Source organism: Rhipicephalus sanguineus, chromosome 6 (assembly GCF_013339695.2).
Source record: "Rhipicephalus sanguineus isolate Rsan-2018 chromosome 6, BIME_Rsan_1.4, whole genome shotgun sequence".
Taxonomy (NCBI): domain Eukaryota; kingdom Metazoa; phylum Arthropoda; class Arachnida; order Ixodida; family Ixodidae; genus Rhipicephalus; species Rhipicephalus sanguineus.
The window spans coordinates 119,271,501-119,289,189 of NC_051181.1; the positions used below are offsets into that span (position 1 = coordinate 119,271,501).

The 17,689-nt window shown below is 44.9% G+C and overlaps 1 protein-coding gene across 1 annotated transcript; it reads left to right on the forward strand.

The window, feature by feature from the left end:
• Positions 1-1,990: 1,990 nt before the first annotated feature.
• On the forward strand, positions 1,991-16,809 carry LOC119396272 (uncharacterized). Its single transcript, XM_037663412.2, has 4 exons — positions 1,991-2,094; positions 11,474-11,584; positions 14,051-14,318; positions 15,475-16,809. Exons 1-4 carry the CDS (start codon positions 2,089-2,091, stop codon positions 16,206-16,208), a joined length of 1,119 nt encoding a protein of 372 aa, XP_037519340.1. The 5' UTR covers positions 1,991-2,088; the 3' UTR covers positions 16,209-16,809.
• The last annotated feature ends 880 nt before the right edge of the window (positions 16,810-17,689 follow it).

Here is a 17,689-nt window from a genome sequence, read left to right on the forward strand (position 1 = left end):
CGACAAGAAACTCTCATAATCAGAGGCCGGCGCACGCTCCGGCTCTCTTCGTCCTCTTCCTCATGATCTTAGTCAGTCTTCATGCTTAGTGAAGACAATCAAGCTAAGCTAAGATCAATATAATTAAGCCAATCCATGTCACAATAACGCTAATTAAGACCACACTAAATAAAATCTGGCTAACGTAGGCCATGTTAATCAGGATCATATAATTAGGACCTTACTTATTAGGTCCTTCCAACTTAGGATCTCGTTAATTAGAGCCAAGCTAATTAGAACCTTACTTCTCAGGACCACGGTATTAAGCACTTCTTATTAGGATCATGCTAATTTCGACCTTGCAAGTTTGCATCATGTTAATGAAGACCTTGCCAATAAGCAGGCCTAATTATCATAGTCTTACCAAGCACAATCGTAATTAGCAATGTAATAATTAGGAATGTGTTAAGGTAATTAATAAATCAGCCTGGATTAGTACATACTAATTAATACACCTTTAATTATCCGAATCTTAATTAGCGCTACCTTGGTTAGAAAATCCGTAGTTACAATGACCTTAATTAGTATGGTCTTAACTAGCTTGATCTTAGCATAGCTTGGCATGATTGTCTTGACTAAGCGTGATGACAGATAAGATCTTGAAGAAGAGGACAAGAGAGCATGAGCATTCATCGGCCTCTGACGATGAGTTTCTTGTCCCCTTTTCCTTTCCCTCCTCATCACACCACTTCCCTTTCCCACCCCCTTGCTACACTATACTGTACACGGCTATGCTATGCTCACCTGGCATGCCTGGTTAGCTGAGTGGTTAGGATGTCCGCCTTCGAATCGAGGGTACGCGGGTTCGAGTCCCTCCTTGTAAAATGATTTTTTTCGTCAAGAATTTCTCTATTTTTGTTTATTTCGTCTTTTTATCTCTTTCTCTCCCTTTTTTCTCTGTCTCTGTACTCGTTTTCTCCCCAATCAGAGTTATTACAGGCCACGCAGGAGGAATCGGCGCACGTGTTGCGGGAGCGACGCAGAAGAGGACGAAGATGAAGAAGAGGATGAAGAGAGCGCGCGCCGGTTCCTGACGATGATCATTTCTGCTCACGCGTCACACACCAACGCTCGGCTTAAACCGCTCCGACGTTAAAAAGCGGCCCTCTCTTGCGTTGCACTAAGACTATACACCGACCAATACATCATCGGCGACATTGAAGTTGATGACTAGTTATTCATCTGAGGCGTGGCGCCTTGCGCAGATTATACGCTACCAGAACAGAAGAGCGATAAACTGTCCATCCTCGTTGTTCAACTCAGTCGACTTGAGCCTAAAAACATGCGCGTTCTCAAAAGGATCGCACGAAGGTCACAGACGAGGAGGATAACGATTCACGGAAACATTGAGCCAGCGCCGAAGACCACGCGTCCCTTGGAAAGCCAAGGAGACCAGCTCTTCGTGCAGCTTTGGTCGCCTCCGCCTTTTAAGCCCGAACGATCATCGGTCTTTGTTATATACGTAATACTGTTTTGGCCAGTAGTCAAAGGGCGTTGTACACACGCTCACGCACCGGAACTGGCACCGCTACATACACGTTCAGTTGTAAAAAGAAACTGAAGAACAAATGAAAGACGTGTAGAAGTGCAGGGTACAGAAGGTGAAATCCAGCGCGTGAAATAAACAAGGGGACACGTATACAAGCAAAGTCTGAAGAGGGGTGCAAAGTGAGGAGGCTCAGAAAGGGGACGAGCTATAGTCGCAGCAAAGACAGCAAATGCCGCAGTATTTGTTATTCCATAACTTAAAAGCATCGTCGCTGCTGTCAAGGCGTGTGTTGCTTTCACCCTCAAGACGAACCACGGAGAAGAGGGGAGAAAGGAAGACGTCGTCTTTTCCGTGGTTGGGTGAGGTCCGACGGCAACGGAGTGCGAAGAAAAAAAAATGGAGGGGCGGGTCTTGGTATATAAGCGGGACATCCGTGCTTCTGGCGCTTCTCGCGAGTGGTCTCGAACGTGAAAGTTGTTTGTTTACACCGACTATTTCACGCCTCGAGGAGGTGACATCCGAAGGCAGCGGCGGCCAGCGCGACTTGATATTGACTCACAATGAAAGTAAGTTACTCACTGTGTCCCTCATGAGAACTTGCGCAGGTATTCTTAGTCTTTACTAATCTCATTGATGAGAGTGGGAGGGGGATCGATACGTAACCGAATTGCGAATTGGTACCTTTTGCCAACGGTTTTCTTTTTTTTTTTTTTGCGGCGTATCATACCATTGTAACTAAGGGAGTTAGCCCTAGCCTGCACATATTCGATGGATGACTCGACGATGCAATGCATAAGTATGGCGTATGAGTAAAGGTAATGAAAAATCCTGCGCCATCTATAAATCGTTGCCTTCATGTCAGCATTTACTCTAGTTCAAGCGACTAGTACCCATAGAACCTTCTTTCAGTTATGGCGGCGGATGGATGAGTGGTGTAGATGACAATATCACATTTACACGACAACGATTATTTTAGCGAATGTGAGTGGGATGGAGACCGAGGTCAGAATTACGAGAATGACAGCACAACAATAATGATGCAGTTTGTTGACGATGATGACTATTAGTGCGTGCGTTATTAGTGAAAAGCAGGTACGTTTGCTTGTAGGGGCCCTCAGTGACCTCCGTATTCTAGAACGTCCCTTCGCTCAACGCTCCACCTTGACTTGAGAAAGTCGGTGGGAGCGTCGTCTCTAGGCAGAATAGGTAATTACATATCAGCGATAAGCTGCAGCGATTCTTGAGAAGTGCGGCGTTATTTTCAGTCGAGCAGCGGCGCTGCGCTCAACTCGGTCAAGTGAAGGATGAAATTCGAGTCGATGCTTGTTTAAGAATACGGGGTAGCATAGTAGGCTGGTATCGCGATAGGTGGGTCGGCCTGGCATGCTTAGCTGGTAATTCTTCTTCCTAAGTATCTCAAACGTTGTTAACAAGGTTTTGTGACCATCACTAGGCGTCTGACAGTGCCTCGTGCTGCGTTTCTGATTGCGCCGAGACCAGAGAGCATGTCCTAATATCCGTTCCTTCTTATAGCAACGAAAGAAAAGCATGTTATGCCGCTTTAAAGTGACATCAGGACAGAGAGTTTACTGAGGAATACTGGTACTAAGGCCTAGTCTGTCATATGCTCTGCGAACCACAATAGTACTTGCTCAACATTAAGTGGACAACCGAGCTCTATCACGCGATGAAAGCTGTTGTGTGTGCGCGGGCATCCTTTGTATTCCCTTTCCTTATTCCTTTCCTTAAACTTTTCCTGCCCAGTTCCTCCTCCCCCAGGGTAGAGCAGCGCCATACACGTACAACCTGGTTAACTTATCTAGCCTTTCTTTACCTCGTCCCAGTTTCTCTCTTCCCTTTGTGAAGCAAGGGCCTCATCAAATACCGCGTCAGAAATTGGGGTACGCTTAAGCTTCGCCTTTAAGAGTTGAACGCTATAGCGATATCCGGCCCCATCATCATCGTGCTCTGTTTCGCTTATCCCGGTCTCACACACACGCACACGCACACACACTCGACATACCTGTAGTAAAGGTAAAGGTTTCCGCCCTCTTCAACAGCACTTTTATGACAACAGTGTACCCAATACGTGTGTGTAAGAGAATGCGCGCGCTAATGTGTATGCCCTGTGTAATGGGTAGCATGCTTTAAACCAGTGGCAATTACACGCATGATACTTTTTCGAACTTGCGATGCACCCACTACGTGTTCGTAAGGGAATACGCGCAGTAACGTGTGTGCCTTTTGTAATGGATGGCCGGCTTTAAACCAGCAACTCGTTATGCAGTTCACATGGTGTGACGCCCGATCGCAATGTACGCTTGTACCCCGTTTTATTGCGATATTAGATCTCCTACTGTGACGCCTGTACACAGGACGCGCATGTTTGTGAGGCATTAAAGTTAATTTCAGTGCAGTTCCAAGGAAAATGGAGTGGCTCTGTGGTCACTGTAAAAAGCTGTACAAAGATGTGCGTGATGCAATTTTACCCGTCCCTCTGTACAGGGCCATGCACAGTGGAGGCCAAGGGCAGGACGTGCTAAAAAGGGTTAAAAGAATGGAAGTGGCGCCTTCCACGAAGTCCTTCTTTTTTAAGCTTCACACAGGCACATTGCATGTCAAGGTACTTCTTGAGGAGCGCGGTTTTTTCTTACCTTGGGCTTCAGACTACCTTATCTGTAATAAGCCAGAAACTATTGACCATGTTTTCTTACATTGCTGGGAGGGCGTGTACTTTTGGGATGTACTACAGAGGACAATCAAGAAGGAATTCCCGTTAGATCCATATGGTATCAGGTTTCTCCCAATAGATAATGAGAATGGATTGCCGTTAGACTTAATAATGTTAACCGGCCTTCACTGTCTATGGGGGGCCCGTATGGCGGGATTTCACCGCGATCCCGATGCAAGGCCCACAAGAATGTACTTTCGAGAGTGCACGTCGATATTTGACGAATTGCAGAAAACGCAGGAGTTTGTACCTGAGTGGTTATCGAGGGTGGAACCTTCACAGTGCTCAAGGAATTTTAAAAATGATGTCTGTCCAGTAGGACGGATACCATTTGTTGTTATTTATTCTATGTACTTGTGATGTAATTCGTGTCTAGAAACAGGCAATAAAGCAAAAAAAAAATGGAGTGGCTCTGTGGTAGAACATCTGCTTGCCACGCAGGCGGCCTGGGTTGGATTCTCACTCGAACAGAAGTTTTCCTTATTATTTATTTTATTTGAATCTTTCTCTATTTTTCGGTCATGGACATCGCGTTAAAATGTTGGCGTAACCAGAATTATTGTTCTGTATCGCCAATCTCGCCATACAAGGCACACTGTGGGGAGGGCGCCGTCCAGTCCTAAATAACCAAGCCTGCGGTAAGCAAAATTAGTGCTAATGCGACGAGCAGGCTGACCTTCTGGATAATAAGTCCTTGAGCCTCACACTCATGACGTGGAGTACTCCCGGCATATAAAACAGCAAACGTAAATGTACACGCAGGAGTGGACGCCCAGCAATTTATTCGGGATGAATGCGGTAAAAAATTTAGGCACACACCCATACACGACGAACGATGCTACCAACTCTACACCCACAAATCTGTAAGAATTACTTCATCAGCTTTGGCTGTGCAGATTCAACACGTACTATCACCTAAAAGAAGCCGAGCCATGGAAACACTACCACTGCCAAGTAGTTGGTCACCCTGCGTGCAGTTTTCAACCTCATCTTAAAGCAAGCAGCCAGCGCCTAGGTCACACGTGCAATACTCTTGCAAGAATCTTCAAGCAAAAATTGGCTACAGTTTCTTGTCAATTATATCGAGAGAGAACGAATATAACTGTGCCTTTAAGCACATTTTTCGTTTAAGCTTTTTGTTGCGCAGAAATGAACTGCATCATTAAGCACGTTGTAGTGCGAAATGGTTAGCGACTGTGGTTATCTCGCCTGCAAGCGACCATTTCGGCAACTGTCACGTTTTAGAGCCCGATGATTCTAGGCCACAGATGTCAAAGGTAGATAATATCAGTAACAAAGGAGGAGGAGGAGAAGAAAAACGGAAAGACAGGGAGGTTAGCCAGTTCTCAGACCGGCTGGCTACCCTGTGCTGGGGAAAGGGGAAGGGGGAGTGAAAGATGATAGAAAAGAGATTTTACAAAAAGAAGAAGAAGGAAGAAAAAGAACATAGATACGATTCAGTGCACCAAGAGAAGAACTGTCCAAAGTGTTTGATAGACTTGACAATCGTCCCCTGTCGGAGGAAAAGATCTTGGGACACTGGCCGAAACCGTCCTCGGCACGGAAAGCTTTGAAAGCGTTGTTGCGCTTTTTGCGCGCAACTAGTCCCATAGACAGACTTTGCGCAGTATCAGTAACAAAGCGGAGCCATCTGAAGATATATCAAGAGCAGTCTTTGTTAGTGACGATGCCAGCGAAACCTCAAGTACACAACTCTGCTATGTGATTCACAACACTGGGTCGCTAATGTTGAGTCTGATATAAGAATTACATAAGGACTGCGTTCGTCTGCATTAATCACTAGACCTCCAGTTGCCTGCAAAATAGTTGAAAATGCATTAAAACATGGTGCTTCGGCATGCACCTGCAGGAAATGAATGAGGGTAGTTACAGCAGTAACAGAAAGGCGATACTGCTTTTCACCTTTGAATTTTTTTGGGACCCAGCACTAAGGTTCACGATCACGAATCATCTAGCCACAGTTCACGTGAATCATCACTAAAGGATAAAAAAACCGATTCTATGCTAAGCTGGCTCAAGTTTTCTGAAATAACAAAGGAACTGAAATTTAGACTTTCAGATGTTGTTGCCAATGAAGTGAACCGCAGGCACGACACACCTTTGCGCATGAGGTTCGCCTTACCAGCTTCTCGTCATAGGTACCTGGACATAAGATTTTATACTACGCTCGGCGCCTTCCTTGGTGTTCTTAAGATCTGTATTAGATCTGTTGGCATTGCGATCAGAATTGTGCTATATTCTTTGCTGAGAATTGAATGAAAGTACAGCAAGCGTTACCTTCTGTGACTCATCATTTTTGCTGCCATTTCAGGATCCCAATTAGTAAAGCTTTACATTATTTCATTAAGTGCTGCAGGGGCGTGTCAAGAAATTTTTTTCGAGGTGGGGTTTGTGTGTGTGGTGGGGGGGGGGGGGGTCAGCCATACTTTATGTATGTTCGTACGTGCGTTTGTATGTGTGCGTGTATATATACGCCAGCAAAATTGAAAATTTCCGGGTGGGGTTCGAACCCCCTTCCTCCCCTCGTTATGCCCCTGAAGTGTTCATGTCCTTCAAGGGCACTGTGAGGATTCTTTTTCATGGGGATGGGTTCCACTCTTGTTTATGCATGTATATATACATAGAAACTGTAAAAAATTCGGAGGTAAAGTGTTTTGAAACTCCCCCTCCAATTGATTACACCATTGATTGGCAGGTCGTCTTGGCCAGTGATATACCTAGCATCCGAACTGTTCAAATATTCTCTTCGAGAAATTCTAACGTCAGACGCGTCTGTGAACACCGTGGGCTCAGCTGCGCAAAATATCCAAACTGGTCGTTTAGCGTATGCAGTTCAAGCTCGATTTAACGAAGTAATGCGGACGCCCGAATTATTAAGTTAAATCGGGAATTTCGTAAAATTGCGAAAGGAATTTTTTGGTCCTTCGAAACCTAAAATTGCAGCGTTTTACGGCATTCAAAAGCTACCACGGCATTGTTTTTGTCGGTAACCCAAATCTCGCCACTCTGATGTAAGAGTTTGAGTCAAAATCAAGCCGACATGACGCGAACTGCAGACGCTCGAAACGAAAGTACGAGCGTTACTTAGCCCTAAATTTTAGCGTTTCAATCCGGGAGTACTGCGGCACGCAATCACAGCGGCTGAACGTGGTTCTAAATTTTAGTTCCGTTTTTCGTTTCTCCCCTTCTTGTAGGTTCATTTTTTTTCATTGATCTTTACCCCTCTATTGTCTTCGTGTGGCTTCGTAGAACCTTTTTGCAGAAGACTTTCTTTCCGCACTTCGAACTCTCAATTTATTGATAGTAAAGATACGCCAATTAGCGTTTATTAAAAATGCAGTATCAAATATTACATTTAATTTTGTAAATACTAGTAATATTAGAAAAAGAATCTATTGGGTGAGGCTTGCGTTTCGTACCCTTAGGAAAACGAAATAACATGTTTCGACTGTCGAGCGAGCAGTACTCTGCTCCATTGCATAGCACGTTACGAGCGTTCTACATATACATCACCGGCACCACTAACAGAACCAGCGTATCTAGGAACGCGAAGTGCTTCAGTGGAGCGTCGCAGCAATAAACTAAGGGCTGCGGAAGTGGCAAGCACTTTATAGTAAACGTACTATTCCTACCGTGGTTGTATACGGGGACTGTCGCGCACTGAGATTTCGATGCGTGCTCAATAATCATTCATCTCCAAAGGTGGGCTTAGTGAACACAAACGACACAAACGAAAAAGTACAGGACATAAGGCAACGAGCGCAAACTACCAACTGGTTTATTGTCTGAAAAAACGTAGCCCCAAGAAAGGGGTGTGTCAAACGAGCATGCGCAGATGCTCATAAGAAGGCAAACGGGGCAGGGCGAAAATGAGAGGGGGGGGGGGGTACGAAAGAAAGGAAAAGGTGAAAAAGGAGGGTGAGGAGGGAACGCGATCCGAAGAAGCAGGATCGAATCAAACTTAGCTTGTAATTTTCGCAAAATCCACCTCAGCCGCTGTAAGGACGATAGAAGGGGCACTAACACAAGCTTCCTCGCCTTCTTCCATAATTTTCAATGTCTAAAATTTCTCGGACCGTTTTTTCTTCGGAGCGTGCTACTACAGCTGTTCTTTCGAAGAAGGCTTTACATGAACATTTCTTGCAATGTGCCGCTAAGTTACTAGCGGCTGCTAGCTGCTAGCAGGCGTCACGCTAGCTGCTGTCATCTATCATGGACACACCCCTTTCTTGGGGCAACGTTTTTTCAGACAATAAACCAGTTGGTAGTTTGCGCTCGTTGTCTTTTGTCCTGTACTTTTTCGTTTGTGTCGTTTGTGTTCACTAAGCGCACCTTTGAAGATGAATCAACACCAACTAGCCCACCTTATAGCTCTTCTCAATAATCATACATGGTCAAAATTATTCAAAGCCCACCTTTACTGCAGCCTTCGATCATTAAATATCGGAAATTATAAATAGTAAAACTGCGTCAGATAAAAGTTATTCGTATCTTTTTACCGGTGTGAAAATGCAATAATTAAGCTTATGCCTTTTAGGCCTAATGAATCGATAATTAAAGAGTAATAACGCCATAAAACTGGGCGTTTTAGTAGTTAACGTAGGTACAGTTAAAATGAAATACAAAGAGACAAACGACAGCATTGCTTGAAAGAACTGCATTACAACATGCATCCCAGTCTTGGATGCAGAGCGAAGACCTCTAAACGTTGTATTAAGGAAGTCTATTATGAGTTTGTTATTCGCACACATTTTAAAGATGATAGTCTTTCTTGGGGAGCTTAAACGCAGAAATTTTGGTCTGTCTGTCTTTTTGTTTGTCGGCACGTCACTCGATTCAGCCACCCGGCCAAAGTTGAACCACTTTCCCAAGGGCCAGCCATCTTGAACGGCTGACTAGGTTCATACTTGTGTACATTGTTGATCAAAAAGCAAACATTACGCATATCTGAGGCGCAACATCACTAGGTAAGTATTAGGTGGTGTGTTTCTTTAATAGAAAATACATAGATACGTAATTCTGGAGACCCTAGCTTCTTAAGCTGCGCTGAAAATGCGACTGCGCTGAAACTTGCCTTCCTCCGTGCCCTCTGCACGGGCTCATTGTTGTGTTTCGGTTTCGGTTTCGGTTCTGTATTGCACTGTATGAATGCCATGGGGCGCCGCTCTGACATTCCTGTTTTACCCAGGCGACGTGTAAATAAGAGTGTCTGGAGAGTACTCGTTGAGTGCGGACGTTTCTTCTGCTTCGGCGCTTCGCGCCAAACCGCGTGTTCGGGCCGGCTGGCGTCCCCGCCGGTCGCATTGGTCACCGCCGGTCTTCGCCTGCTGCTGCGCCGGGACTACCAGCCCGCAACACAGCACTCATGTTTCCCGACGTATTGCCAGATGGCGTCCATATCTCACGCAGCGCCTCTTCTATCGTCTTTAGACGACATTTGCAGCGAAGCACGCAGACACGCGGCCAATTTGTTACGTAAGGCGCAGAGCCATGGGACAAATAAAGAGCTCCGTTTGTGATAATACTTCTGAAATATATAAAACCAGTAGCTTGAAAAAACATAATATACTTTTTACTACGCAGTAAATGTTCTGTCTCATTCTGAGCTAAGCAAGATCACTGCAATGTGCAGAAGCATAGGTGTGCGCATAGGGGGGGGGGGGGGGGGGGGGCGCAGGGTCTGCCCCATACATTGACTTAATAGAGAGGGGGGCGTCGCTATGAACCTACGCCCCCCCCCCCCTTTGAAGGGCAACCCTGCGCACGCCTATGTGCAGGAGGTAACTTCTTTTTATTATTATTATTATTATTATTATTATTATTATTATTATTATTAATATTATTATTATTATATTATTATTATTATTATTATTATTATTATTATTATTATTATTATTATTATTATATTATTATTATTATTATTATTATTATTATTATTATTATTATTATTATTATTATTATTATTATTATTATTATTATTAGTTTCTTGCTCTCGAGCTGGTTCACAGTGCGCAGATAAACTGTCATCCAATTGCAGCATGTGAAATGCGGCAGTCTCTAACCTCATTACGAGTTCTTTGATGCATCCATCATGGAAGCATGTTTTATTTAGGTTATGACTTCGCCAATAACATCGCGTTTCAAACGAAGGTACACCTAAATCTAAGTGTACCTCCGTTTGAATCGCGATGTTTGAATCGCTACGTTAAAAAACCCCAGGTGGTCGAAATTTCCGGAGCCCTCCACAACGGCGTCCCTCATAATCATATCGTGGTTTTGGGACGTTAAATCCCAGATATTATTATTATTATTATTATTATTATTATTATTATTATTATTATTATTATTATTATTATTATTATTATTATTATTATTATTATTATTCCTGTGTCAAGAACCTCTGTATTACGACTGTCGCGATCCCCTAATGAATGCATTCGTCGCACTGTATAGTTTATTTTTATTATTTTTTTTGCGTGCGCCTGCACAAAGACCTTACGGTTGTTCCTGGGCACGTTAAATAAATAAATGAATGATTAAATGAATGAATGATTATTATTATTATTATTATTATTATTATTATTATTATTATTATTATTATTATTATTATTATTATTATTATTATTATTATTATTATTATTATTATTATTATTATCAGACGAAGGTATCAGTCAATGCATTAACAATGCACAGGTAAGTTTACACTTTACGTTTTAATTATCCGGCTGTCTACATAAGATACAGCCTTTAAGACATCAATGTACAGCGCAAGGTCCAGATCACAATTTGCTGGTTCTGTACAGAACTCGAAGAGTTCATTCAGCATGACATCATCTCCGTACTCATGGCTCGTATCACTGTTCACCACCACTTCTTGCTCAAAGGAAGACGCAGTCTTCGTTATACGTCATGGCATCTAACCAGACCTCTATACAGCAAGTGTCCAGAAACTGTGCCGTAATAATCGTGATAGTGACAAAAGCACTAACAGATCAATGATTCCATAACGATAAGTGGTACCAAACCTGTGTCAAGAACCTCTGTATTACGACTGTCGCGATCCCCTAATGAATGCATTCGTCGCACTGAATCGCCCAACTTCGAGTCGTCACTTATCGTTTCGAACATCGTGCGTCATTCTGAGTGCTCAGTGTTCTGAATGACTGAGGAGGTGTCATCCATCTCAACCGCAGGAGCAGCTCACACTACTGTTCCTGCTCATCGGATCAACCTGCGCCGCCTTGGGTCGGGTGCGGGCGCCACTAGCCGAAATTGGCACCAGCACGCAGTTTCGCAACGAGGACGTAAGCCGTTTAGCCTTTCTTCCTCTCTTCTTCTTCTTTAAGCTGCCTCGTTGCTGGCGTACACGCAAACTCGTTTTATTCTTTTCATCGGCATTCAACCGCGGTAGCCTTCTGACGCCGATCTCGCATCCCGCATTTCCGCAACGCTCGCTAGTCACGACGCTCTCGCTCTCTCCGGCTTGCTCGCTGGGGGGAATGCCTCGCCTTAACTCAGTCAAAGAGCTGAGACACGTCGACTCCAAGACGAAACCACTTGACTCGTGAAAGTGCCGCTTTTGTAGGTCGAGAGCAAGAGCGAAATGCCGCGCGTATAGGAAAGAACACGCTGCTCGAAAAGAAAATAAGAAACGAGCAACACCAGAAGAGAACGAGCGCAACGCATTGAAGAGACAGGCTCGCCAGCCTTGATAAAAGCGCTTATGCATGCGTACTCCGGTTGGCAGCGAAAAGCGGAAGGGGCCCCAGCCTGGAATGTGAGAGCAATATACTGGGCACGTGTAGTACACGCATCTCTTTTAACTTGTGGCTCGCTTCCCTGCGGCCGGCTGGATGCGCCCAACTCTTCGCTCAAGTGTTGTGCAACGTTACCGGTAGCAACGCTTAGGTGAAACACGATAAAGAAGATACACTTAGTTTGCGTATGGTTACGAGGTGGAAGCGTGAAGAAACGAGCTAACGTTGCGTGCTTTACAGTTGTCAGCGTTCCAGAAAAAGAGACGAGTGAAAGTGAATCCGCTGAGCTGTGAAGCGTGTCTTGCAGAGCGAATACTCGAGTTTAGACAGGAAGTGTATATCAGGAAAGTTACTCTAAATAAGTGGAGACGCAATATGTAAGGAGCTATGAAAGAAAAAAAAAGGAGGCGGCAAGGTAGTTTGACGGGTATTGCGTAACGTTAAATGAGCGGGCTCGTACGTATACATTACACTGCCAGCATGGCGAAACGTACCGTAACAGTCGGAAGCAACTGAAGATTGCGAGACGCTCCTTCCACGTGTCATACTCTTTAACACACGCATACTATGCAAATCTCGGCGGCACCGGAAGGGAACAGAACTCGGCACGTGTTATGAAACTTAGTACGACTCTGCTTGCTAAAGAAACGCGGTGAAATTGCCAGCGTTCCGACATACGGTGACCGTAATAAAAGAGCCATTTCCGAACGTGAACAATCTGCTGCATAGTTGATTTCGTAAGAGCTGGCTTCTATCGGACTGTCATTTCCAGCCTTCTGCAAGTCCTTGCAAAAGGTTCTGCAAGTCCTCGCATAAGGTTGACTAGAACTTAACACTTGTTTTAACGAGCACATATGTGTCGAACGAACTTTGTTGCGATACTGAATTTTTCATCCAGATGGTTTGAAGCAAGCAGTTCAGAGTTTAATTAATACGTTAGAAACAGACATGACTCGGTGGAAGTTCATTCTATAGTGCACAATGATGGAAAAGAAAAACGGTATAGTTCTTGATTACATTTTTCAAATCTATTATTTTTATTTTTTAGTGAAGTACCATGGCATCTTAAAACTTGCCGTAAGAATGACTTATTCATTCGTATGCTCTTTACATATTCGAAATTCGCTAATAGTTTGGCAACCGTGCATGGCTATGCAGATAAGAGGCATTCTTGGCGAAAAATAGTATAGTCCCATCTTTAGAAAAACATCACGTGCTTTCTGCGTTAGATTCCTGTTGATCCCCTCGAAATATAACATGATGACGTTAAAAATTAGCATTAAAGATTATAAAAATGTTTTTGAGTGCCTTCAACTACACGTTCGTACATCAATACAAAAGTAGGTCATACCACGATTGTATACAGAAAGGCTACTCACAACAAAGCACAGAAAAGCGGTTAATTTCTGCGTTTGCTTTCAGGAACTAAAACTGCCTCGTGAAGTGCAATGTTTTGAAGGATTCGATTTGTATACGAAGGCACATTGATTATTCTTAACTTTCTACACGGGATGTAGCGAATTGATCCTTCGTATATTTTATCGATGCTTGCAATGTTACACATAACAGCGACAAGAATGCAACGACCGTCACGTATGTGTAGAAATAGAACGTAAATAATGAGCTCCAACACCCGTCAGGAACTTACAATCTTTAAAGTCCACCATAAAAGGCCTTCATGAGTGCTTCTGTGAGATATTATCTACTATTTTTTTAGTATTGCACTTATTGTTTCAGCAACAATTAGCAGCTCTGAAGGTCGTGTAGGTCCGTGCTCCTGTGACTAAAGTTTGAGAGAACTTTACAGTACTTATTGGGCTGGATTCAGTGCGTATGTATGTTTTTTGCTTACGGCTTTAGTGACTGTTATATTTCTACTAGACGACATTGTGGCCTCTTATTCTAATAATACCCTCCAAATCTGCGGAAACATTTGCTAGAAAACGTTGCTAGCGGAGCCACAGCATTGACATGTCCTAATTAGCACATAACATTGCATTCCGGATCACTCAGGGCTTGGGAAATTACAACTTCGGCTACGACGAAGACCACACATCGGGTGGCTCGTTCCGGCGCGAAACAGGCACTGCCCTGGGCGCCAAGGAGGGCTCGTACGGCTTGCGTGACGCTGACGGTCGCGTGCGTGTCGTCAGCTACGTAGCCGACGAGCTGGGCTTTCGAGCGTCCATATCAACCAACGAGCCCGGAACTATGCCATCGACGCCTGCCGGTGTGAACATAGGTGTTCCCCAACAAGGGCCAGTCGCGCCAGCGGTGCCAGGTGAGTAAAAAAAGATGCACCAATTACGTCTGGAAGCGCGGGCAGCAGAGGCAGGATGTTCTTCCCGGTATCCTCGGAAGTAGCAGAAATGGCAAGAGAATGCGGGGGAAAAAACCACTCATTTATTAATTATTACTACTTTAATAATGCTCGTAACCAGTAACTACAGCCTGTATACCTAGTTAACGCTTTCAGTACACAGCAATCGACCATAGGCAATGCAAATCGGCTGCGCCTTTCTGTCAAATTGGCATCTAGCTTGCTACGTCGCACCACGGTTTCCTTATTGCCTTCTCAATTTTATATTATCGTTCCACATATGCTATATTACTTATTGCAGCAGCTTCTCCATAACGGCAATACCCCCCCCCCCCCAAAAAAAATTCTTTTTGTGGGTTTGCCTTAAGATTGAATGACATTACGATTCACGGAATACGATATGCCCTACAGCTAAGCTATCGCGATTCTCTGCCGCTGCCTGCATCCGAAGTTTCGCCAAGGCGAGTTGTCTTCGTAAGGGCCAAGACAAATGCCCAACATAAACAAGTCAGGTCTAAGGCTTTTCTCTTCCCTGCGAAATGCCAATGGCTGCTTGTACACACGAGAATTTATCGTAAGCTTGCTTGTTTGGCAGGCATAGCGAGGAGGCGAGTAACTCACTAACGCTTTAGAAGCAGTACAGAAGTGCAATGCTAAATTCATCCATTCTTCTTGTCTATACCACATCACTGTGTCATCGTTAACGGTCGTGAACTATCTCCTTGTGCCGTTATCTCACCACAGTGCCGCTGTATTACAATGTTATTTTTCTTACCGTCCACACGTAACCTACCAGATATTTTACCTCCAGCAGGCATATCTCATCACGCCGGCCATTAGCTTTAACTCATCACGCGCATTTTATCGTATTGTTACCTCTTCAGCACTCAGCCGAGAAATGGACCACCTTTCCCACCAACTCACTTCAATCACCGGTACATTAAATGTATCTGATAAGTTTTTGACCGACTGATCGCATGTGGCCATTCTTTAATGCCAAACCCTGCGTAATACCCCCTGGAGGAGTCTTCAAGGTAATAAACTGATGTCACAATGTGGTTACATTGGCCTTGTCAGAACCACGCACGCATACGTATTCATGCACGTCTATTCGCAGTGGCTGCGCCGGCTCCAGCTGCTCCGGCTCTAGCTGCTCCGACTCTAGCTGCTCCGGCTCCAGCTGCCTATGCTTCTCCGACACGAGTCGCTTTTAATGCGGCACCCGCTCGCCGCCCGACGTACACTCCACAGGAGCCAGTGGTTACTTTCTTCCAAGGTGCCCCGACACCCCTTGACATCAAGTCGGCACCCGTGGGACCACAGTCGTACGGTGTCCCGTCACCATTGGATATCAAATCCGCGCCTGTCGGACCGGCATCCTACGGTGGTCTGGCAGCAGCGCTCTTCGGGGCATCACCCCTAGCACCCGCGGCCCACCCTGCACCAGCTCCTTGGTCTGGCGTGTATAGTGGTCCGGTACAATCACCCGCAGCTCCCGGGGCCTACAGACCTCCGCCTCCAGCTACCTACAATGCGTCACCGCTTGCTCCCGCCGCTTATGGTCCATCTCTGCCCGCGACGTCACCTTTTGGCGCTCCGGCGGCACCATTCCTCGGAGCGCCACTGGCGATGCCAGTTGGCCACCACTACGTCTACAGACAGGACAACTTTGTGACCCTACCCGCTGACGGCAGGCCGTACCCAACGCACCCAGCGCCACACGCCTACCCGTCGCCGTACTCTTCGCCGCATGCGGGACCTGTGGCACATGTGACCACGTCGCACGCGTACAGCCACAAGATCGCGCACTCGTTAGGTGGGGGTCACCACCGCAGTTACACGGCTTACTAGGGAAAATAAATTATTCGGTTATACTGCCAACAGTTACATGTCAATGTCACGGTACCAAAGATCACCTTGGCTCAATTTTTCAAGGTGCCGTACGTGGTCCTGCAGCAATGGCAAAGAAACTCTGCTATAATTGAAACTGTACCACAATTGTCATAGTTATCATTATATAAAACTGATTGCGACTATTAATAAATACAACACCTGAAAGGTGTTGTTTCAGAGAACAGATGGTATACTTCTACCATTTTTATTGTTATACTGCAGCATGCACGGATGGCCAAATACTCAGCGTAATCGATTCACGAAGGAGGAAGTTAGACAAACATCGTCGTCAACTACGGACACACATTGAACACTTTTAATTCCAGTAATATTCTAGAGGCATCAGCGCTGGAGCATTTGCCTGCGACGCATTGGTTGCCTAGATTTTGAAAAGCGGATTCAACTCAAGCAACAACGACAACAAAAAAATGGAATCATGCAGCACGTCATACACAATATCCCACCGACGAAAGTACTTTCTATGCCAACTACACCGAATTATTGAAGATAATATACGCGTAATAAATGAAGAAATTGAGGACTATGCGGCTTTGACGCTGCCTTCATTTTACTAATATTAAAGATTACCTTTATACCACCCTGCCACCCGCTTTTCGCTCCATTATGGGTTTGTGTCTATGTTTTCGGTCGTCATTATCATTATCATCATAACTTGCACCCCCCCCCCCCCCCCCGGTAGCAGACGCGTTAACCTTTTTGCAGATATATGCCTCCAGCTCAACCATCAGAGTTAATCAGTAATAACCTTCATGTTCCCTAAGCCTCCGGGCCTCTTTCTTAGCATTAATTATAGAATAAGAATTGAATATCCTACCTGTCGGATCAGGACAGGAGCCGGAAATTTGGTCATGGAGCTTTTATTGCAATTTTGAAGCCTAATTAGTGTGACTGAATTGGTTGAAATTGCGACGTGGAGCTCCAAACAGAGGGAATCGCATCAACGCCATTAAGTGGGATTCAACGTTCCAAAGCAACATCCAGACTGATAAAAGACGCCACAGCGGCGGTATGCCGATTAATCTAGGCCACTTAATGTTTATTAACTTGCCTAAATGTCTTGCACTTTTGTATTCCAGAATGATCGGGCCGTGACCTCCGCGAACAGCGCGCGGTGGTTCTTGAACCAAGCGCTGATATGCTACTTTGCCCGCAGGAAAGGAAACGTATAGGCAATAAGAGAAGCGACGGATGACGCCGAAGCAACTGTAAAATTGAGTATTTCAAGAAATTCCACGCACTTTATAAGAAGCGTAAGCAGCAGCATACTACCCCGTTGTGAAATCGCCGGTCGGATCCCGTGTACCCTTCGTGTAGTTTTCACGCACATGCACTGCGAATTTTGCATGAGATTACAGTAAAACCTCGGTGATACGATCACGGCTCGTGCGAATTTCGGGGTGATACGAATTTTTCTGTGG